Below are 20741 nucleotides of genomic sequence, written 5' to 3' on the forward strand. Positions count from 1 at the left end.
TATACTCATAAGTATTTTTTAAATATAGTTCTTTTGTCCATACTCTTTGCGCATGTTTTCTGCGCATCTTTATGCAGAAGGCCTATATATAGATATATATATATATATGTATAATATGTGTTTTATGTGCATATGTGTATATACTTATCATTAACGCGACATTATGTGTGAAGCTAAAAGAGAATTTAAAAAGGTTAAACACTGCAATAGTAGCATTCATTTTTTCTAAGTTTGATTTTTCATTCAAAGTTTATATATTATGATCAAATTGAAACACAAATATTAACTGGATATTTATAACCAACTATATTGTGTGTGAGTTTTTTAAAAACATTATTTTAAGTCTACAAAATATCATTTTATTTTACAAATATATTTATAAAATGTCTTACTATTATGAATTGATAAGTGAAAAATTTTGATTTATAGCTTATGCAAATGTTTTGTAAACGGTAGAAACAGTTTATGTATCGTTTGTGACTATTAACAAATTTCTACTACATAATAATGGAAAATAATATGACAGAAGAACAAAAAAGATTTGTAGAAGAATGTGAAATTGAATTTAAAGACCGTTTTACCGAAAATGATATTGAATTTATGAAAATTAAAAGTGCATCACCAAAAAAGCCACCAATTATAGATCCCTGGTATACTAAACCACGTAGACAGCCATATTTCTGGGATCAACAAAATCAGGGACATGGAAGTCGCAATCATAATTGGGACCGTGGTAGTCTTGAAAGAGGTGATAGATTAAGTCGTCATGATGGAAAACATTATATACACAATCACAATACAAAGCCATATTAAAATCAGCGTATTACATCTGTATACTTTCTTATCGTATATTTTGTATATACATGAATTATATCATAGATTATAAATCAAATATAATTTTTACTAATCTCTGTAATAAGAATAATACTGCATTAAAATCAATAGAGAAATATATAACTTTTTCTTTGATACTTAGAAGGTGAATTATCGTCTAAATTATTATTTATTTTTAAAAGCATATATAACTAACTAATTGTAGATCCATGGTACAATAAACCACGCAAGCACTCATATGACCAGAATCAACAAAGCTCGAGACATGGAAGCCGCAATCATAATTTGGACCGTAGAAGTTTTGAAAGAGGTGACAGATTAGATTCTAATGATGGAAAACATTATGCACATTATCATAATAGGAAGCTATATTAAAATTAGCATATTACATCTTTACTTTTTATCATATATTTTGTACATATATTATACATTAATTATGTCAAAAATTATAAATCAAATATAATTGTTACTAATATCTGTAATAAGAAAAATATTACATTAAAATCAATAGAGAAATACATAAATTTAACCCTGATGTTTATAAAGTGAATTATTAACTTTTCATTTCTTTTTATACATTTGCAAATGCTTGAAACATTAATAATGAACAATCTTCTTCTAAGATTTTCAACATAATTTTTTCATTTGCATGAATAAATAAAATAGATCCTTTTTGAATAATTTGTGATGTATGAATTTCGGCTTTACCATTTATAACAATTAATATACTAGCTGATCTTCTTGGAATCAATTCATACTTCATTTTATTACATGGTATCTGAAAGTAAATTCATAATGATAAAAAGTATTTCTTTAGTAACATGATGTAATATTTAATTGTTCAACAAAAAACTTACTAAAATTTTCGCTACTGCAAAATCTGGCACTGGAGGCTGAAATATCTCTGTATAATTATCTTCATAGTAACCATGAAACTTCTTTGCAAAAAGTGGCTCACATTTATATGTTAATATTTCTGTTAATGTTTCTACATCTTTCAACTTTGGTGTTAATCCAGCACGCACTACATTATCAGAACATGCCATACATTCTATACAATCTTGAAATAAAAAATATTTTAATAGATTTATTTAATTACTGGTTCACATGCATATATTATTAATACATACCACCATATATATATGCATGTGGTTCATTTGGAGCAAGATATAAAGCCTCGCCTTGTTGTAAAGTAATATAATTAAACATATATATACCAAAACATCCAACATCTCCAGGATAATCTAAATAAAGTTTTTGCAACAGATCAGCGTTCAATATTTGTTGAGATGATATATCTATAAATATTGAACAATCAATAAAACTCATAACCAATGCAATACATAATTACAAATGTACTTTAAATATTCAAATTTACCTAAATGTAACAATCGTTCCAATAAATGTTCAAGTTGTAGTGTTACTAAATTATGGTCACACATCATAAGGCTACGAAAACATTTTTTTAAAGGTTCTATATTTTCTGAATCATTTATTATCATACATTCATGAACTAAATCTTCACCAATTACTGCTCGTAGTTCAGGAAGTAATTCTAAATATTTTTTTATCTCTTCAATTGGACGAAAACCACAAAGCGCTTCAAATTCTGTTAATGCTATCATTAATTCAGGTTTGTGATTAGAATCCTTATAAATTTCAGGATAACATAAATGTAATTCCTCTGCTTTTTTCTGTAATTTAATATATTAGAATTAAAAAATAATTTAAGAATATAAATATAAATATATATATAGATTTACCTTATCCGGATGTGCTTGAATAGATAATGCTTTTCTTACGGATAAAACTTTAAAGAGAAAAGGTAAAGATGATTGAAATTTTTTTTGTACTTCAGAACCTAATATATTTGTATTTTCTTGTATGTATTTTTCTAAAGAAACATCTGTTTGCTTCAAATATGAAGGCCCATTAGAATGCGTACCCATCCATAGTTCTGCGTATGGTTTTTCTTCACTTATTATAAAATTAGGGTTAGCTGTTTTAATTAATGATGCAACCATACTGTTTGTACCATATTTACCCCAATCATAATTTTGTACTGCACATACTAGTTCACACATTTTTTGTAATATATCTGTAAATTATATACAGTAATCAACTATATAGTGAGGAGTAAATTAGCCATCAGTTTTTATTTTAATTTTATTAGATATGACATATTTACACACTTAAGATATAAAATTTATCATTTTTATTAGCACAGATTTAAACGCACCATAGTCCATTCCACTTGAATTTACGACAGTAACGCTCGTAGGTAAGTGGAACGGGAGAAACTGTGGTCGTGAGCGTGATCGTTGTGAGCGCTTAGTGGAACGCACCCTATATCAATGAAATATTTATGATAGCTTTTTTAGACTTACCAAAAAAAGATAAAAAATTATTTATTGTAAAATTCGATCATCGAGTTAAATGAAATACAATAAGCATTATGAATAAGGTAAATATATTTATAATGCCAATTCTATTATTGGAATCAATACATTTTATCGTTAATCTTTATCGATTAATTCGTATTGATATTTATTTTTTATTGCCATCTCTGCCTATATAAATATTATCCTATAGAATAAAAGAAATTTCATATTTTATACTAACATAAAAATTCTATGTTAGTTTTTTTACTCTTTTAAATGAAAATAAAAATTGTTTTATACATTTTAGCAATAATTAACTTCTTATTTAACAAATGTGTTTATATATGAATTTATGATACGTGGACAGCAGTCATATGTATATGTATATATAAGATTTTATGTAACTAGATGGCGTTGTCAAAATAGAAAATGCATCTAACTTCATAAGATAATCTAAAATGCATATTAAAAATTGTATTAAAATTTAAGATCGACATTTATGTAAAGTGAGTAAACTTTAACGTATATATATATATATATACGTATGTAAAATATATATTGCATAACTGACAAAGTTTATTTAAAAGAAAATTGAAAGTGATATTTTATAAGTAATGGACATTGCATAAATATGAAACAAGTCGTAGATACCAAAACTAATTCTGGATCAACAGGAGAAGCTGACGAGTGTTTGTTTGAATATCTGCATGCTGAAATAGTTAATTACGTTTTAAGTTTATCATTAAATACAAAGGTAATAGTTGCATAGTTTAATAATATACAATGCTGAATAATGTTTGGTTATTAAATATGAAATGTCCGATTTCGAATTGAAAGTACAGATATATTTTACAAAGAAGTTAAGTAAAGAGTATTTCTTTTCGATATATTTATAGAAAATGTTATAGGAAAATTATTTGCGTCAATAGAATATTACGTTATTGTTTGAGCAACTAAATGAATTGAGTGGCAAGTAATTTAAACGTATATACTTTTTCTAACAGGAAGGTAAGGAAGATCTATCTCGATTGGAATGGATGGGATTTAGTGTTGGATATAAAATCATTGAACGATTAACAAGAGAATGGAGTCGTTTCAAAGATGAATTAGATATGATTAAATTTATATGTACAGATTTTTGGTGCAGCTTATATCATAAGCAAATTGATAATCTCAGAACAAATCATCATGGAGTATATGTATTACAAGACAATGCATTTCGTTTACTAGATAAAGTTGGTACTAGTAATAGTAAACAATATCTTCCAGAAAGTCCACGCTTATTAGCATTTACATGTGGGTTGTTGCGAGGTAGTTTAGCAAATCTTGGCATCGTGAGCACAGTTACAGCAGAAACATCAACTTTACCAAGTTGCAAATTCCATGTTCAAGTACAAAGAGTTTAATATGTACAGCCAGACATTAATATGCATTTCATATAATGATTTATCACTGTATTATTAACATCAAATTTACACAATATGTAATACCTATAGTAACGAATATGAGTGCTATAATTAACATGAAGAGCATGTCAATTATATTCAAAATTTTCAATAAACTGTAAATGATGTAAAGAATGAAAATTTAACATATACAAGAATTAAATTAAATATGTAATTATTATATAACATTATAATTTATTGTCACTTATAGATTTATTAACTTTTGCAACTTAGTAAAAATAACAGAATAATTTGTAATTTACAAGCATCGATACAGATCTGACGTCTAATTCTTACTCTACTATGATATTATTTAACGTAATTTACATATGCTTACAATTCTTTATAATATTTATATTTATAATTTAAAAAATATAAAATTATAAAAATAACGATAAACACAAAATTATGTGGGTCCATTAGTTTGTATAATATTATCTTTGTTAGAAATAAAATTAACAATGTCAGAATGACTTACAATTCCAACCAAAGCATCATCGTTTATATGATCTACAACAACTGCATAAGTTTCATTTTCAAGAATTAATGCAAGTTTTACGAGAGTCATTGTAGATATAACTTTAACGAATTGTTTTATCATAATAGTTTCTATACAATCTGCTTGTTTAATTTCATCACATACTAGCTTATTCATTAGTACTTGCATTGTAAGAACACCTTTAACTTTTTCTTCATTATCAATAATTACAACTAGATTTGAATTTGTGGTTTTAAGAATATGAATAGCTTCTTGACATGTTGCTGTTTTGTATAATAGAGGAGGTTTAGCTATGGATAAAATTGAAATTGGATAGTTGCACCACCATTTATTTGATTCATCTGATGGTATGTCCTGCAATATAAAAAAAATTTTCTTTAAATTAATAAATTTGAAGTTGCAATCTATCTATAACATAATAACATAATATTGGTAATAAGTATTACCAAGAAGCCTCTAATTTTCATCCAATTGTCAGACACAAACTTAGTCATGTAATTTCGTATTCCGTCAGGTAGAACAACAACAACACGTTTTTTTGCAGGGATATCTTTTGCAATTTTTAAAAATGCAGACAGAGCAGAACCACTACTACCTCCACATAATAATCCTTCCTGTTTGATAAGCATACGTGCTGCATTTAGTGATTCACAGTCATTAACTTTTATCCATTTATCTACCACACTACGGTCCAACACAGTAGGTAGAAAGTCATATCTTAAAAAAAGAAATTACTTTAGTAAAACATTTATAAAATTTATGAATATTGATATACAAAATTTGTAATAATTTTATAAACAACATACCCAATTCCTTCTACTTCATAAAAACTAATATCATCCTTATTTAACTCTAATGGAAGTGCAAGAATACTACCAATAGGATCAACTGCAATGATTTTTACTTCAGGATGTAATTCTTTCAATTTGCGTCCAATGCCAGTGACAGTTCCTCCTGTACCTGCACCAATTATGACATAATCTAACTTTCCATCACATTGTTTCCAAATTTCCAACGCTGTCTGATCATAATGAGCCAGAGGATTCCCACTATTCGTATACTATATATATGAATAATATACTTATTTATTGAATTTTTTAATAATTTATCTTTCAACACATAGATGTCAAAAATATATTAACGTTTTTTTAATAGTAATATTTTAAACTTACTTGATCAAGAATAACACTATCAGGAATTTCTTTTTGTATTTTTTGAGCAATACTAATATGACTTTCAGGACTATCCCAAGCTGCTTCTGTTGGTGTTCTGATTATTTCGGCTCCAAGTGCACGTAGAGTTTGTACTTTTTCATTCGACATTTTTTCTGGCATAACAATAATACATCTATATCCTTTAACAGCTGCAACCATTGCTAAACCGATCCCCGTGTTACCACTAGTCGGTTCAATTATAGTAGAACCTGGCTTCAATATTCCTTTTTCTTCTGCATCTTGGATCATTCTATAAGCAATTCTGTCTTTCACAGAACCGCCAGGATTCATAAATTCACATTTTGCAACTAAAATATAATAATTAAATATTTCATAATAATTTCAATATACTAAGGGTTTAATTAGAATATAGATTATGTTATATTAAGTTATGTTTTACTTATGCGTATTCCTAATAAATCATTTGTGCGTATGAAATGTGAATACTTACATATTTCACATTCTAGTCCATGTGATTGAGGAATGTTATTCAAACGTACTAAAGGAGTTTGACCAATAGCTTCCAAAATGTTAGGCAATATATTATCACGATTTGAAGGTCTATAAATTTATAGCATTTTTAAAATTATAATTATTATATAAAAAGAAGTTTAAATTAACATATATAACTAATGAATAAAAGTATTTAAATATGTACGTACTTTTGTCTTACTGTATGAGGAGTATCTGTTGCATTTGCCTTCCATATGCAATGACTTAACCGGTTAGGACGTTTTTGCTCCATCACAAATCTCTATTTATGCATAGATAAATTTATTTAATCCATTATAATGTCTATACTTATAATTTGATATATAACAATTTAAATAAACAAAACTTTACATCAAATTTAGTTTTTACAAAAGAAGAAATTTTTATTTAATTACATGCATATATACAATTCTCCTTTTTATTATTTTAACAAAATATAATACCGTATTAATTAACTTTTAAATTACAATAATGTCATACAGTTATAATAAAAATAAAACTTGGATATAATATAAAAAGAAAAATGAAAAATTAAAATTCAATTTACCACGTTTTACTGGTTCTGTAACTGCCTTATTCTGAATAACGTCAGTGCTGCCAATTACTTAATATATAATCTATTCTACCAACACTTGAAAATTATTTTTTTTTGGAAATGATAAACAATTTTTTTTTTATTGAGAATTTAAAATAATAATATATAATGTTCTTAAACTTTGTAAAATAACGCTTTTCATATATACATTTTATGTTATTTGTTTTTATTCTTGCACTCTTGGATTAAAATTTCTTGCTTCTTAAATAGATACTCTTCATCTTCAATAGCTAACAAATTTTGTATAAGATTAATATTAAGATCAGTTATTTTTAAAATTTGATATTTACTTTCAATGATACGTGACACATCGATATAATTTTCATTATTTTTTTCGTATTTTATCATACAATAATATTTTGTATTAGATTGAATATAAAAGTAAAGTATGTTTATAAACTTAGTTTCTTCTTTGTAAGTATTATGGTCATGATCAAATGGATTTTTAACTGATGAAGATTGCTTGTTATGAAATTTATCAAGACCTATGAACTGTCTTATAAATTCTATGTTATCATTTAGATAAAAATAATTAGATGACGATATATAATACACTATTTCTAAGAGTAGTTGTTGATATATAATTTCATTGTGTTCACACATCATTTTATCATCATAGATACTAGATAAAATATGATTTTGTACAATTGTACTAACTGAATCACGTATCTCATAAATATGATTCTTCAATAATATAAGACAACAATGCATCATTAACAATTTGTTTTTATATTCTACTTCCGAAAAACGTTGAACAAAAAATTGAAGACATTCAAATACTTCATTTTGTACATATTCATTGTCGCTAAGACTCATATTAAAAATTGTTGATAATATTTTATATATGACACTCTCATCTTTACAAAATATTGCTATTAATATATGTTTTAAGTGCAATGCATTAATAATTGAAATATTCATATCAAGTTTTGTAATTAAATTCAGAGCTACTTCTTCTAATTTTAATTCATAAATATCGTTTAACAGTGAATTTTTAAAAGTTGTAATTATAAATTTGATCATTGCATTAATGACTAATTCATTACCATTATCAGTTATAGATAGTAAGATATGTAATATATTTTTAAGAATTGGAGTAAAATAATGCAAATGAGATAAAAAATTAATAGTTTGATCTGTATATTTAGAATGAATAATTTTATCAATGACTTTCAAATTAAATGTATTAGTAGATTTAATATGATCTGCGTATAAATATGTTAGAATATCTGTGAATTGATAAAAACTCGGTTTTATCTTTTCAATATGTAATACATTTAAACTATCTAATATAATTTTATCAAATAATTCGATATTTAATGGAAATGATTTCAAATTAAATAATTCTATGAGCATGCACTCTATAGTATAGCATATTTGTTCATTATTTTTAAATTTTAACTTATTATTCCAGATCTTCATAATATTTTCGATTCTATATTCATTGATGTATTTTCCTTCAGGAATAGGAATTGTTGATTTCATTATTTCACATGAATTTATGCTTTCTGCTTCGACTAAAAATTTCTCTTTTAAATATTTTATAGTAAGTAAATGTCCATGTATCATATTAACATTTTTCATTAATGAAATATTTAATTTCAATATTTCGATTTCCGATTTAATGCATGAAAATGCAGTTAAAGCTGCATATGTTTTTGCAGTAAGTAGTCTAACATATTCTATAGGATTAGCCAGAAGTTTGGTTAAACAACTTTTCAGTTCTTTTACAAAATCATATGATAAATAATCAATGAAATCACAACCACTAATTGAAAACTTAGAAAGTAGTATAAGAATATGTACAATATTTGAATACTCATGTAATATGATGTTAGAATTTTCTGATAATTGTGAAAAAATCTGAAGCTGTTCTGATATGTGTTTTGTAAGGATTGGATAGTGACTGACGAAATGATTAATATGATATCCATTTCCAAAATCTAAAGTTGTTCCACCAATATTTTGTCCTACCAAACGTGGAACTAAAGAACCAAATAATTGAAGACTAGCATTCCTGAAAATTCAATTTATTAATATTAATTTCATATTATTAATTATAATAACGATTTTAAGAAAAAACATATGATGTGTAATTGTATACCTGATTAGCCAAATTTCTGATCGTAAATATCGGAAACATACTAAAGAAATACGTTCCATATATGATGTTAATTGTACATGTAAATCTTTATCGGTTACTAATGCACGTAAAAAAAGTAAATGTCTTACTAATGGAAGATCATATTTATACTCAATATTTTCAAATTGAGTTTCAGAAGAGTTTTCTAAAGAATACAGTAATTCTTCTATAGCAAAACATAAAAGAGGTCTTTCTTTACGAGCATCACTCGATACAATTTTATGAAACATCAACGAAAATCCGGCACCGCGTCGAGTTATATTCAAAGTATTCATTGTTTTATCTTCTAATAAATTTTTCACATACATCTTTAATGTTTCAGCATAACTATCTTGTTTACTTATACATCTAAAATATCATATATATTATTAACAGTTATATCATAAATTGCAGCAAATTATAATGAATAAAATACCTCACTAAATTGCCAATAGCTACTCCAGCAGTTTCGATTGCTCCTCTATGCCGACATTTCATCAATACCATTGTAATTAATTTAATTGCATGTAAAGTAATTTCATTAGAATACATACAACTGCCTATATTGCTAGCTATTTCACAAGAAATCTTCAGAGAAAATATAATTTGTTAATTAACTTTATAAATAAATATATATAAAAACTTAATTTAAAAATAATATACCTTCAAGGATAGCCAAATGCAAGATATAATAACTTGATGTGCAGGTGATAGAATGAGATCGTCATAATTATCATCATTTATTGTGCTAGTTTTAATTGTATCATTAATTGCTAATCCCATTTCTTCGAAAGATGATGCATATTCTGAAAAATATAAATATAAATTCGAATGATCTTATTTCATTATAATATGTAAAATTATAACGTATTACTTGTAGTTGTAGATTTTGATGAAAATATGGATAAGAAAAAAGTTATAGCATCATCTAAGAAATCCATTAATTTTTTGATAAAATTTAAAGGAGGTGTACAGTTTTCCTGATCACGTTGAAAATTTATATTAAGCATGGCAGTAAGGATACCATAATAAGATCTATTATGAACAATTGCTTTTAATATATCTTCTTTCATTTGTAGTAATTGTTTTTTTGCTTCATATAAAAAGAATTCATAATAACTATTGCACAAAGCACTTTCTTCACATTTATCAGTAATAAACTCTGTATTAAAAGGCTCCCACGTTGAAAAAACTTTCATCAATGCTGCTCCACTATCCACTTCATAAAATTTTGACGAATTACAATGTCTTATCGCCACATTAAATATTACCTAGTAATAGATAATTATTAAATTAAAATATTATCACATTTTATTACAATGTTTAAAAAAAAACTTAAATAACAAATCAAAGCTCTTACTTTCTTTTCTATATTCGTTAGAACATCTTTCTCAAAATAATTGATAATAATGTAAGTTGATATTTGTTTTATATCAAATGCACTATTTTGTATTAGCTTTAAAAGGACCAATAAAAATGTCTTATTTGTAAATTTGCACATTATATCTTTTTTTACGCATTTGTTATCAAATATAATAAGGGAATCATGTTCTTTTTTAATTGGATGTTTACAAGAATATGTATCAGTTACAGAAAGAACAATTTTATATAAATTTAAACCGAGAATTTTACGTTGATAACTAGAACCAGGTTCAAAACAGTCTAATAAAAATGTATGTAGCCAATCCATTATCTCACATGTTTGATTATAATAAGCATTTTCACTTATTTTTAAAGCGCTTGTATAAAATATTTTAAAGTATTTAGTTATTTCATCTCTTAGGAATATTGATGTGGTATTTGCATTATACCATAAAAATTGTTTTATTATAATTGAGTTATTAATTTGATCTTCATTCAGTAATTTACTGAATTGATAACAGTAAATTGCAAATCCATTTAATCTTATAACTTCATTTTTGTGACGTATATAAGAAATAATGTCAATGTCTTGTGGAAAAGTGACATACATTTCGCTAGTAATCCTTTGTAAGTGTGAATGAAAACATGGTGCTGCTAAATCCTTACATAATTCCCATAAATGCAATATGATATTTTTGTATTTTGCTATAGTCGGTTCAAGCCAATATTTACAAAGCGATTTAAGTGCATTATAATTTTGTCTGAAATACATTATAAATTAAATTTCAATGGAAAATAAATAGTTATTAAAATAGTATACATTAAAACGGTAATATATCATATATTTAATATATTTACTTCGGTCCTATGTCCCATTGACAAATGAGATATTTTATAACAGTACTGAATGATTTTTTCCAGTCTTCTTCAGTAAGTCTGTTTAGAATATTCAAATAAAGTTTTGCACCACAACGACATAAGTGATTTTTTGTTAATGAAGTACTCAAGTTCAATAAAAAATTTTCTGATATTATTTCTGTAATTCTACATTTTGACATATAAAAAATTTCTGCTAATATGATATATTTTGTTTCGTTTTGCCATGAGAAATTATCAACACTATTAAATATATATTCCAAAAATCCACTATATTTTTTTGTCATTATTTTCAAATATATATTAAAAATGTGTGTTGTATTCCGTTTACTAATTTCACTAATTGAATTATGCCAATTTGAAAATATAATCATTTCTAGCTGCTGTTCTATTAATAAAGTGTTCGTATTCCAAAAATCTACGTATACTGATACATTTAACCACATATTAAATATTTTGTATGCAAAATATGAATAAGGGGTATATCGTGTGCAATGAGGGTAGAAAATGTTGAACATAATACATAATATATTATTGGAATATATATTTTTCTGATTAACTTGTAAATAGCCATATATAATGATCAACTTGAACAATTCTAGATGAATTATTTTATATGTCTTATTATTAAAAAATAATTCAGAGGAATGTACTTCTAAAAAATATGTTAAACATCTTTGCAGTGATTCAGGATCAGATTGAGCTGATTGTAATATGAAAAATGCATGAGATGCTAATAAAACCCATTCTTTGCCTATATCTTGATTATTAGCCAATGCTTCCATTATATTTGATAATATTAATTGCCATTCTTCTGTATTCTTTTTATTCGATGAATTCTTTAATAAATAATTAAGTGTTATTAATTTCTGAAATAAAAAATTAAATATTCTTATTAATATAGTATTCTAATATTTTTTATTAATTTTATTAACAAATTGTATATAATGTAAATAAATTATTAAGAAAATATAATACAAGTACTAACTTTATAAGTAGGGACATTTTCTTTGCATATCTGTAACTCTTGAAGTATATTAGAGAAATCCATTGTATTATACAATTCCTGACTCCTTTTAATATATGAATCATGCACTGGAGACTTTGCTAATAATTTTATTTTTCAAAATGATCAGTACACTCCTTATATATGTAAATTAAAGAGAATATAAATGCTATTACACTATTCTATTTATCAGAATGATTTTTTTGTTCTCGAAAATTAAAAACTCATTATTCAGCGACACATTTTATTAACATATCTAATTTTTATTTGTAGAATATTTTCTTTTTATTTAGAGACATCTCCTGTAATATAGGAAAAAAATACTCTTTATTAGAATTATTATTTATTATCAATTAAAAATAATCGTATCAAGTTAGACAATATTATTTTGTAGATAGATATCACAAAAAATAATATATAATAATAGTTAGAAATGAGTGGATGATTTAATAAAATGTACAGATATTTATAAGTATCTATTTATTATCTTTATGAGCTATGAAAATGGTAACAAATAAATAATAAACTTATTACACATAGATACATTTTTTTTGTATAAATTATAATTGTTCTATTAAAGAGATGTCCGATTTTTTTCTTCTGGAACATATCCTTCTAGCTCCAAACGTTCTTTAAACTTTATATATTCCCTTTTACGATCAAAATGTTTCACCTGATCAATAGTAATTGATCTTAAATTATGGATAAAGAAACGAAATAAGAAATATATATCTTAATTATCTACTATAAGAACTTACCCATTGAGAAGGACAAAATTGTTCATATTTTTTTCTAAATTCATTGCAATCAGTTTCTGATTTTGATTCATCTAAACATTTCCAATACTCATCTCTATGATTCCAACAAACAAACCGGTCTTCTTTATTTGGAAATGACATTCTGTAAAGTAATATTTTATATAATACTATATCCTTATAACTTAGTAATTAAATTAATATGCCTAAAGTAAATTTTTAAAAAAGAATATTTATGAAATGATTGAAAAAATTTATAGGTGAAATACTTACCTATAAGATTCGCCTGTATATAAATATTTATTTTTATCAATAATCACCCACTTATATTATAAATATTAAACATCGATATAAATATAATGATATATGAATTAATATATTGTAAAAGTTAGATATAAAAATGATAACATTCAAATCAAATGCAAGTAAAAATGATCAGTTAAATATGTTCTTAACGTTTGCACATATTTAACCTTGAGTGACTAAAAATAGTTAACAAATATGCAACTATATATAAATATACTATCATTATATCAAAATAAAGAATGCAAATTTATAAATAATTTATGAAACAGTATTTTCATGCACATTAGAATATATATAAAACACTGAATTAATGATTAAGATTAACGATAATAATCGAAATGTTATCACGATTTTAATTTACTTTATTCAAACTAGATCAGATAAATGTATAACTTAAATTGTCAATTATTTTTTATATCAATTTATCTAGCATTTAAAAATGATTTAAATAGAGAAAAAAGAAAATTTAGACTAAATCAACATTAATTTAAATAAATGAAATAATCTGTGAATAAACACAATTTTACTGGGACTACATTACGTACTTAAGGTTATGCACATCAGTTAATCAATTAATTAACGAGATTAACCTGAGCTTGAGAAACAAATATGAAGTTACAATTAAATTGTTTTTATTATCTTTTATATACATCTATGATGTCGTAAATGAATTTTTTGTTGAATAGTGTAAATATATTATAAGCTAACCTGTTTTTCTATACAACAAGAGCACATGAAAATTGATGTCACTTGATAACGTTCTATCTTCTATTCTTGATTTCTATTTTAGATTAAGCAATAAATAACGGAATTTTTATTTACCATAGATTATGAAAATATATATATTTACAATTACTATTACTATAATTTTATAATTTTATTAGAACAATATACGAATTATCTATATAATTAAGATGATGTACTTTGTGCGGGAAATGTAGACATTTTTAAATAACGCGTTTAAATACCTACATGCAAATATTTAAAAATTAAAAAAAATAATTAAATAACTTATTGCATCATTAAGAATATAGTAATATTATTTAAAGAATTGTAATGCGACGATAAAAGTAGTATTTAAAGATATATATATATAATATATTATATGTATATATAAAAATCGTATTGTGTTAATTTATATCGAAATCGTGCAATCCGATCTATATATCGAACGATTATCGAATTATTTTGAAAATAATATTGCCTAGTCATACAAAAAAAAATATTTAAATAAATTTAGAAAAAAAATACATTTATAAATTAATATTGTTAGTTTCGAGTAATTTATTTTGAATTTTAAAAAGTTTATTTTAAAACATAATACCTAATTCTAAATACCTTTCTGATGCTTAATTTCGTAAGCATGCGTATAGTGGACTACGTAGATTATGTGGGGAAGCCAATATGGCTGGGTGGCATCGGTTATCCGCACGATTACAATAAAAGTAAACTTTTTGGATAATTCAAAAAGAATTTTAAATAAATATGTCGGATTATTTACGATCTGCTATAGGATACTTAAATGGAGGAACTAATACTAATGAATACGTTGGCCAAATTTTGGAAATCAATAATGTAAAACTCCGAGTTAACAGATTAATTGCCGAAGGTAAGTTTGTTGCATGCTTTTACTTTTAGAATTAATTATTTATTTCATCATGATTCTAGGTGCTACTGTTTTTTCATTTGTATTCATATATAATTCTTTCCTTTTTTTTTATTGTCATTTTAAATAATAATGTCGTTTATCATTCTGTATGACTTTTAAGTTGTTAACATGTAACCACCTGGCATCTGTCAAATATGTTTTGACATATCTAATCAAGCAAATGTCTATGCATTATTTCACATTTTTAAATATAATTGGTATTTTATATACTATTTTTCACTTTCTAATACGATTTAATTAATTTATATTGTTTTCCTTTATATTCCATATTTTCTATGATAGATATATTTGAAAACTATAAAGAATTAAAAATAAATATTTCGTTTATATACCATATACTATATATAATACTGCTTATTAATAATTTTTATAAATATATAAGCACTCACTTGGAAAATAACTTTGAGAGAAAGCTTGTATTATTAAATTATAATTAACAAATATCACACAATTACACACACAGAAACAATGAGTTCAATATGTTGCATTGATAAAAAAATTGAATAATTTATATACAAGATATTTAGGAATATATGCTTAATACTTGGTATATCTTATACTTGACATAAAGCAAGTTAAATATATTTCTATACGTATAGTTGTTGTAATGAGATTATGTATCGTTATGAATATTTAGATAATTTGTGGCAAACGTCGTATCAACAGGTGGATGGGCTTTGGTGTTTGCAGTAGAAGATATTTCAACAGGAAAGGAATATGCACTTAAGGTGAAATATTTTTCAAGAATATTTTATTCAAAGATACAAGAAATTACTTGTTGAAACTCATCAGACTTGCTTTATGTTAATAGAGACTCATCGCAGCTGATGAAGATGCTAACAAATCTATTATACAGGAAATAGAAATATTAAAAAAATTGTCAGGCCACCCTAATATTATTCAATATTTGTATGCACAGTGTTTAGAAAAAGAAGCTAGTAAGAATATTGAATATTTACTAGTCACAGAATTATGTCCTGGTGGGACCCTTGCCGATTTACTTCGAAATGTTGCTTCAAATTCATTAACACTTGCTCAAATATGTAAAATTGCCTATCAAGTAACAAAAGCTGTTCATCATATGCATAGTCAACAGCCTGAGCCATTTATACATCGTGATATTAAATTGGAAAACTTTTTAATTGGAGCTGATGGTATTATCAAATTATGTGACTTTGGAAGTACTACAACTAATCAAATCTTACCAAATCCATCATGGAATGCCCAAAAACGTGCTACTTTGGAGGATCAAATGGCGAAATGTACAACACCTATGTACCGTGCCCCAGAAATGATGGACACATGGAATAATGAACCTATAGGACCACCAGTTGATTGTTGGGCACTTGGTTGTATTTTTTATTCTTTAGTTACTTTGCGACATCCTTTTCCAGATGGTGAGATTGTGTTGTTTATTGCTTCATATGATCAACAAAAGAAATCATTCTAAATAATTTTTATTTTGTCTTATTTATAGGTAATAAATTAGCGATTCTCAATGCCAAGTATCCACCATTACCTCCTAATCTTCGGTTATCATGTATACATGAATTAATAAAATTGTGTTTGAATGTATCGCCAGTGCAAAGACTTACAACAGCCACATTATTAGAACGACTTGCATCAATTGGAGAATCAAATGATATTGATCTTAGAGAACCTCCAAATGTGGAAATTGTAACTAAACCTCCTCCACCACCAAGACCTACACCACCTTCTAATACACAGTCACCGCCACCAAGACCAGTTTCTACAGCAACAATGCCACCTCCCAGGCCTGTTCCAACTCAACAATCTGCAGTTAAATCAGCAGTTGTAGCACAGCCAGTCGGCCTATTTAGTTCATTAAAAGGTGGTGCGGGTAGTTTATTACGCAATATAAAAGATACTTCCAGCAAAGTGATGCATACTGTACAACAAAGTATGGCAAGAACTGAATTGGATGCTAGTTATTTAACGTCACGTATATTAATAATGCCATATCCAGCTGACGGTATAGAATCTGCATATAGGGCAAATCATGTAGAAGATGTAAGGAATTTCCTTCAGTCGCGGCATCCACCACCAACTCGTATACAGTTATATAATTTATCTCGTGGACGACCAAGTGTTTCTAGATTACCTGGGAGACATATAGATTGTTCATTTGCTTATGCATCTGCAGACTCTACTGCTCCTTTATTGTCTGCATTATACCAAATTTGTCAAGATATATATAGATATTTGAATGCTGATTTTAATCGTATTGTAGTTTTGTATTGCACAGTGAGTATATTTTTTAAATTATTTATTACTTTCTAAATTATTTATAGTATTTATTATACAGAAATTTTTAATTTACAGGATGGATATCATGCAAGTGCTACAGTAGCATGTGCTCTTTTGATTTATGCTAAAGCTTTATTTTCTAGCGAAGAGGCAATAGCATTATTTACAACAAGACGCTGTTTACCCCCACAATTACAACCATCAGAATTGCGCTGTATTAATTATATGACTTTTCTTAGCAATGGTACTCTTCCTCATATTAAACCTTTAATACTTCGTTCTCTTGTAATACAGCCAGTACCATTATTTACAAGAGCAAAAGATGGTTGTAGGCCTTACATTGAGATTTATAGCAATGGTGCACAAGTTTTTTCGACTAAACGACAAATATACGAAGAAATGAGATTATTTAGTATGGTGGAAGGAAAAATATGCATAATAATAGGAGACGCTACAGTTCGTGGAGATGTTACAATTGTTTTATTCCATGCAAGGCAACAGCTTGGACGTGTTATTGGAATTAAAATTGCTTCATTGCATTTTCATACAGGTTACGTGTCTTTAAATGAAAATGCTTTGATATTTGATAAACAGGACTTAGATGAGGTTCCAGAAATTGGAGGAAAATTTCGTGTTATTTTAAATGTTATGTTTGGCAAAAATAACTCAAAGTTATCTAGAGTACCAGCTCCATGGGAAGCAGAAGAAAGTTCCAAACTTGTACCTGATCCTTTATTTGGATCAACATTGGAGATGGAAGAAACATTAGAGAATTTTAGAACTACTTTAGAAAAGGTAAAGGTTTATTTTATTTTCTTTTTTTAAATTTCAAGAATAAGGAGTATTAAAAATAATAAATATGTAGAATATTCTAAGCTCTCTTATAACCAAATCTTAATAAAATATTCTGAGTATAATTTATTTTTTTTTTTTAATTTTATTTAGTGTGTAGCTTAAGAGTTTAACTAAAAAAGTAACTATAATATAACATAAATATATATGTGAAGATTTTTCTATTAAAAAGTATTTTATGCACTTTAGACTGAAAATAATGATACACCAGAGCCTGTGCCTGAAACAGCAACTGATAATATGGTGCAAGAGGAAATATCCTTAATACAAAATACTGTACAAGAAAAAGAAGATAAAAAGGAAGATATACTTCAAGAAGCTGACTTATTAAATCTAGGATTTTCAGATAGCAATACTGTTAATAATCCTAATCTTACTCCTGCTATGGATCCAGGATTTGATATATTCTCTAGTTCTAGTCAAAACGAAAATGATCTCTTGGGAGGATTTGGCGTGTTTACTCAGCAAGAAACAACAAAAAACTCCCTGCCTACGATTAATGACCCTGTACATAATGACTTATTATTTGGAAATGATCAATCTGTTAAAATGGAAACTAGTAAAAGTAACATTAATGTGAGCAATCTACTTTTTGATCAGAACCAATCTGTAACTAAAGAAACAACTGAAATATTGTTTGACCCTTTGAGTGACACCTCCTCAAATAATTTTCTTGGAGGTCTGACAAATTCAAAATCAAATGTATCAAAGATGCCAAATGTCGAAGAAAATTTCCCACGAAATGCAAGTGTACCAAATTTTGCAGCACAAAATAAAGATCCATTTGCAAATCTTGCTGGGTCACTAGGAGCAGGTCTTACATCTAGCTGGAATGGAACACCAAGAAATTCTAATACTCCTCAATCTGCTAGCCCAGCTCCTGCTAGTACTCCCATTCATTCGAGTCCTAGTATGCATAAGTCTAATACAACTAATGACACGAGTAACAATGATCCCAATGCATTCAGCAATAAATCAGCAAAAACAAGTGGTGATGCATTTGAAGACTTACTTGGTAGTCAAGGATATAATTTTTTTAGCTCCCGAAAAGCAGAAAAGGATAGTCCCAAAACGATAAATCAAATGCGCAAAGTAGAAGCAGCCAAAACAATGGATCCAGAAAGTTTGAAAATTGCAGAGTGGACTGAAGGTAAAAAAGGAAATTTACGTGCTCTTCTTTGCTCGTTACATACGGTTTTGTGGCCTGAAGCTGAAAGATGGCAGCGTTATGAAATGCATCAATTAGTTACTGCTGCTGATGTTAAAAAGGCATATAGAAAAGCATGTTTGGCTGTACATCCTGATAAGGTATTTATATCACATAGTATATTATTAATGTTACGTAATATATTACCGTTTCTTTAAGATTTTATTAACTAAATAATTATAACTTTTTAAATTATTTTATTTATAAATTAATGATTATATATTAATTATTATTGTTGTATTGCAGCAAACAGGAACTGCAAATGAAAATATAGCAAAATTAATATTTATGGAACTGAATAATGCTTGGAGCGCATTTGAAAATGATACATCTCAACAAAACTTATTTAGTTAATTCTTGAAATTGTTGTTAAGGGTGCAAATTTATCTCTATTACTGTCATAAGTTTAAAAAAAGAAAGCAAGCTAAAAGTATATTATATTACAATTGTTTTATTTTAATGTAAAATAACTCTATATTGCATTCCAAGTATTAGCTATGATCAAGAACAAAATCAAATCAGTATTTTATTAAATACTGTGTAAAATTACATTATTTCTAGCCTTTAGGAGTCTAGTTAATGTAATATTTAACATATATGTATATAAGGCAAATATAAATTAAAAAGATTCGAAATATATAAAAATATTTTCCGCCCAAAGTTTCGTAATTTATTATTCCCATTTATAATATTGGAATAATAACTATACATAAAATTACAAAAAGTAAGTTAAATTACAAAGTAAGAATATTCTTCAAAACAGTCACTTGTCATTATAAATAAGAGTTGAACTGTCGTAAAGTAACTCTTTCATTTATTTTATTAATTTTTTTTTTATATTAAATCCTATATAAAGAA

General features: G+C 26.2%; 6 protein-coding genes across 12 annotated transcripts; 3 read left to right on the plus strand and 3 right to left on the minus strand.

The window, feature by feature from the left end:
• Window positions 1–90: 90 nt before the first annotated feature.
• LOC106788241 (RNMT-activating mini protein) lies at window positions 91–1367 on the plus strand. The gene is made up of 3 exons (XM_014751333.1): window positions 91–315; window positions 430–748; window positions 1040–1367. Exons 2-3 carry the CDS (start codon window positions 508–510, stop codon window positions 1207–1209), a joined length of 411 nt encoding a protein of 136 aa, XP_014606819.1. The 5' UTR covers window positions 91–315; window positions 430–507; the 3' UTR covers window positions 1210–1367.
• On the minus strand, window positions 1218–3240 carry LOC106788237 (mannose-6-phosphate isomerase). Of its 3 annotated transcripts, none has more exons than XM_014751328.1 (6): window positions 3222–3240; window positions 2598–2932; window positions 2213–2528; window positions 1965–2132; window positions 1692–1894; window positions 1218–1612 (listed from the first exon to the last, which is right to left on the minus strand). In XM_014751328.1, the coding sequence occupies exons 2-6, from the start codon at window positions 2916–2918 to the stop codon at window positions 1406–1408; spliced, it is 1215 nt and encodes a 404-aa protein (XP_014606814.1). In that variant the 5' UTR covers window positions 2919–2932; window positions 3222–3240; the 3' UTR covers window positions 1218–1405. The 3 variants fall into 3 exon arrangements, with proteins under 3 accessions (XP_014606814.1, XP_014606812.1, XP_014606813.1); XM_014751326.1 differs by lacking the exon at window positions 3222–3240 and adding an exon at window positions 3074–3200; XM_014751327.1 differs by lacking the exon at window positions 3222–3240 and adding an exon at window positions 3027–3182.
• A 421-nt stretch (window positions 3241–3661) lies between these two features.
• Window positions 3662–4812, plus strand: LOC106788240 (trafficking protein particle complex subunit 6B). Its single transcript, XM_014751331.1, has 2 exons — window positions 3662–3969; window positions 4220–4812. The coding sequence occupies exons 1-2, from the start codon at window positions 3847–3849 to the stop codon at window positions 4619–4621; spliced, it is 525 nt and encodes a 174-aa protein (XP_014606817.1). The 5' UTR covers window positions 3662–3846; the 3' UTR covers window positions 4622–4812.
• A 52-nt stretch (window positions 4813–4864) lies between these two features.
• LOC106788233 (cystathionine beta-synthase) lies at window positions 4865–13126 on the minus strand. 4 transcript variants are annotated; one of them, XR_001381877.1, is made up of 11 exons: window positions 12809–13126; window positions 11803–12689; window positions 10943–11705; window positions 10457–10853; window positions 10246–10388; window positions 10019–10170; window positions 9565–9951; window positions 7413–9477; window positions 7036–7127; window positions 6825–6934; window positions 6455–6681 (listed from the first exon to the last, which is right to left on the minus strand). XR_001381877.1 is itself a non-coding variant. In XM_014751315.1 (7 exons), exons 2-7 carry the CDS (start codon window positions 7116–7118, stop codon window positions 5067–5069), a joined length of 1515 nt encoding a protein of 504 aa, XP_014606801.1. In that variant the 5' UTR covers window positions 7119–7127; window positions 7413–7531; the 3' UTR covers window positions 4865–5066. The 4 variants fall into 4 exon arrangements, 2 of the variants coding, with proteins under 2 accessions (XP_014606801.1, XP_014606802.1); XR_001381878.1 differs by lacking the exons at window positions 11803–12689; window positions 12809–13126 and having other exon boundaries at window positions 11553–11597; XM_014751315.1 differs by lacking the exons at window positions 9565–9951; window positions 10019–10170; window positions 10246–10388; ... (2 more) ...; window positions 11803–12689; window positions 12809–13126 and adding exons at window positions 4865–5513; window positions 5606–5876; window positions 5966–6219 and having other exon boundaries at window positions 6332–6681; window positions 7413–7531.
• Window positions 13127–13295: 169 nt separating this feature from the next.
• LOC106788242 (cytochrome c oxidase assembly factor 6 homolog) lies at window positions 13296–14849 on the minus strand. 2 transcript variants are annotated; one of them, XR_001381879.1, is made up of 3 exons: window positions 14596–14849; window positions 13585–13726; window positions 13296–13499 (listed from the first exon to the last, which is right to left on the minus strand). XR_001381879.1 is itself a non-coding variant. In XM_014751334.1 (2 exons), the coding sequence occupies exons 1-2, from the start codon at window positions 13723–13725 to the stop codon at window positions 13401–13403; spliced, it is 240 nt and encodes a 79-aa protein (XP_014606820.1). In that variant the 5' UTR covers window position 13726; the 3' UTR covers window positions 13302–13400. The 2 variants fall into 2 exon arrangements, 1 of the variants encoding a protein (XP_014606820.1); XM_014751334.1 differs by lacking the exon at window positions 14596–14849 and having other exon boundaries at window positions 13302–13499.
• Window positions 14850–15246: 397 nt separating this feature from the next.
• On the plus strand, window positions 15247–20530 carry LOC106788235 (cyclin-G-associated kinase). The gene is made up of 7 exons (XM_014751321.1): window positions 15247–15496; window positions 16223–16284; window positions 16368–16953; window positions 17034–17821; window positions 17900–18619; window positions 18866–19984; window positions 20130–20530. The coding sequence occupies exons 1-7, from the start codon at window positions 15373–15375 to the stop codon at window positions 20235–20237; spliced, it is 3507 nt and encodes a 1168-aa protein (XP_014606807.1). The 5' UTR covers window positions 15247–15372; the 3' UTR covers window positions 20238–20530.
• Window positions 20531–20741: the final 211 nt, after the last annotated feature.

Source organism: Polistes canadensis, unplaced genomic scaffold (assembly GCF_001313835.1).
Source record: "Polistes canadensis isolate GaletaPanama2010 unplaced genomic scaffold, ASM131383v1 scaffold_130, whole genome shotgun sequence".
NCBI classification, from domain to species: domain Eukaryota; kingdom Metazoa; phylum Arthropoda; class Insecta; order Hymenoptera; family Vespidae; genus Polistes; species Polistes canadensis.

Excerpts from the sequence above, each read along its gene's own strand:
- LOC106788241 (XM_014751333.1), top strand. The coding sequence starts at position 508 with ATGGAAAATAATATGACAGAAGAACAAAAAAGATTTGTAGAAGAATGT. Across the intron at positions 749-1,039 it reads CCGTGGTAGTCTTGAAAGAG|ATCCATGGTACAATAAACCA; the intron begins GTGATAGATTAA and ends AACTAATTGTAG.
- LOC106788237 (XM_014751326.1), bottom strand. Across the intron at positions 2,529-2,597 it reads TTCAAGCACATCCGGATAAG|AAAAAAGCAGAGGAATTACA; the intron begins GTAAATCTATAT and ends ATTAAATTACAG. Across the intron at positions 1,895-1,964 it reads ACATGCATATATATATGGTG|ATTGTATAGAATGTATGGCA; the intron begins GTATGTATTAAT and ends TTTTATTTCAAG.
- LOC106788240 (XM_014751331.1), top strand. The coding sequence starts at position 3,847 with ATGAAACAAGTCGTAGATACCAAAACTAATTCTGGATCAACAGGAGAA. Across the intron at positions 3,970-4,219 it reads GTTTATCATTAAATACAAAG|GAAGGTAAGGAAGATCTATC; the intron begins GTAATAGTTGCA and ends TTTTTCTAACAG.
- LOC106788233 (XM_014751315.1), bottom strand. The coding sequence starts at position 7,118 with ATGGAGCAAAAACGTCCTAACCGGTTAAGTCATTGCATATGGAAGGCA. Across the intron at positions 6,682-6,824 it reads TGGACTAGAATGTGAAATAT|TTGCAAAATGTGAATTTATG; the intron begins GTAAGTATTCAC and ends ATTATATTTTAG. Across the intron at positions 5,877-5,965 it reads TATGAAGTAGAAGGAATTGG|ATATGACTTTCTACCTACTG; the intron begins GTATGTTGTTTA and ends TCTTTTTTTAAG.
- LOC106788242 (XM_014751334.1), bottom strand. The coding sequence starts at position 13,725 with ATGTCATTTCCAAATAAAGAAGACCGGTTTGTTTGTTGGAATCATAGA. Across the intron at positions 13,500-13,584 it reads AATTTTGTCCTTCTCAATGG|GTGAAACATTTTGATCGTAA; the intron begins GTAAGTTCTTAT and ends ACTATTGATCAG.
- LOC106788235 (XM_014751321.1), top strand. The coding sequence starts at position 15,373 with ATGTCGGATTATTTACGATCTGCTATAGGATACTTAAATGGAGGAACT. Across the intron at positions 16,954-17,033 it reads GCGACATCCTTTTCCAGATG|GTAATAAATTAGCGATTCTC; the intron begins GTGAGATTGTGT and ends TCTTATTTATAG. Across the intron at positions 17,822-17,899 it reads TTGTAGTTTTGTATTGCACA|GATGGATATCATGCAAGTGC; the intron begins GTGAGTATATTT and ends TTTAATTTACAG.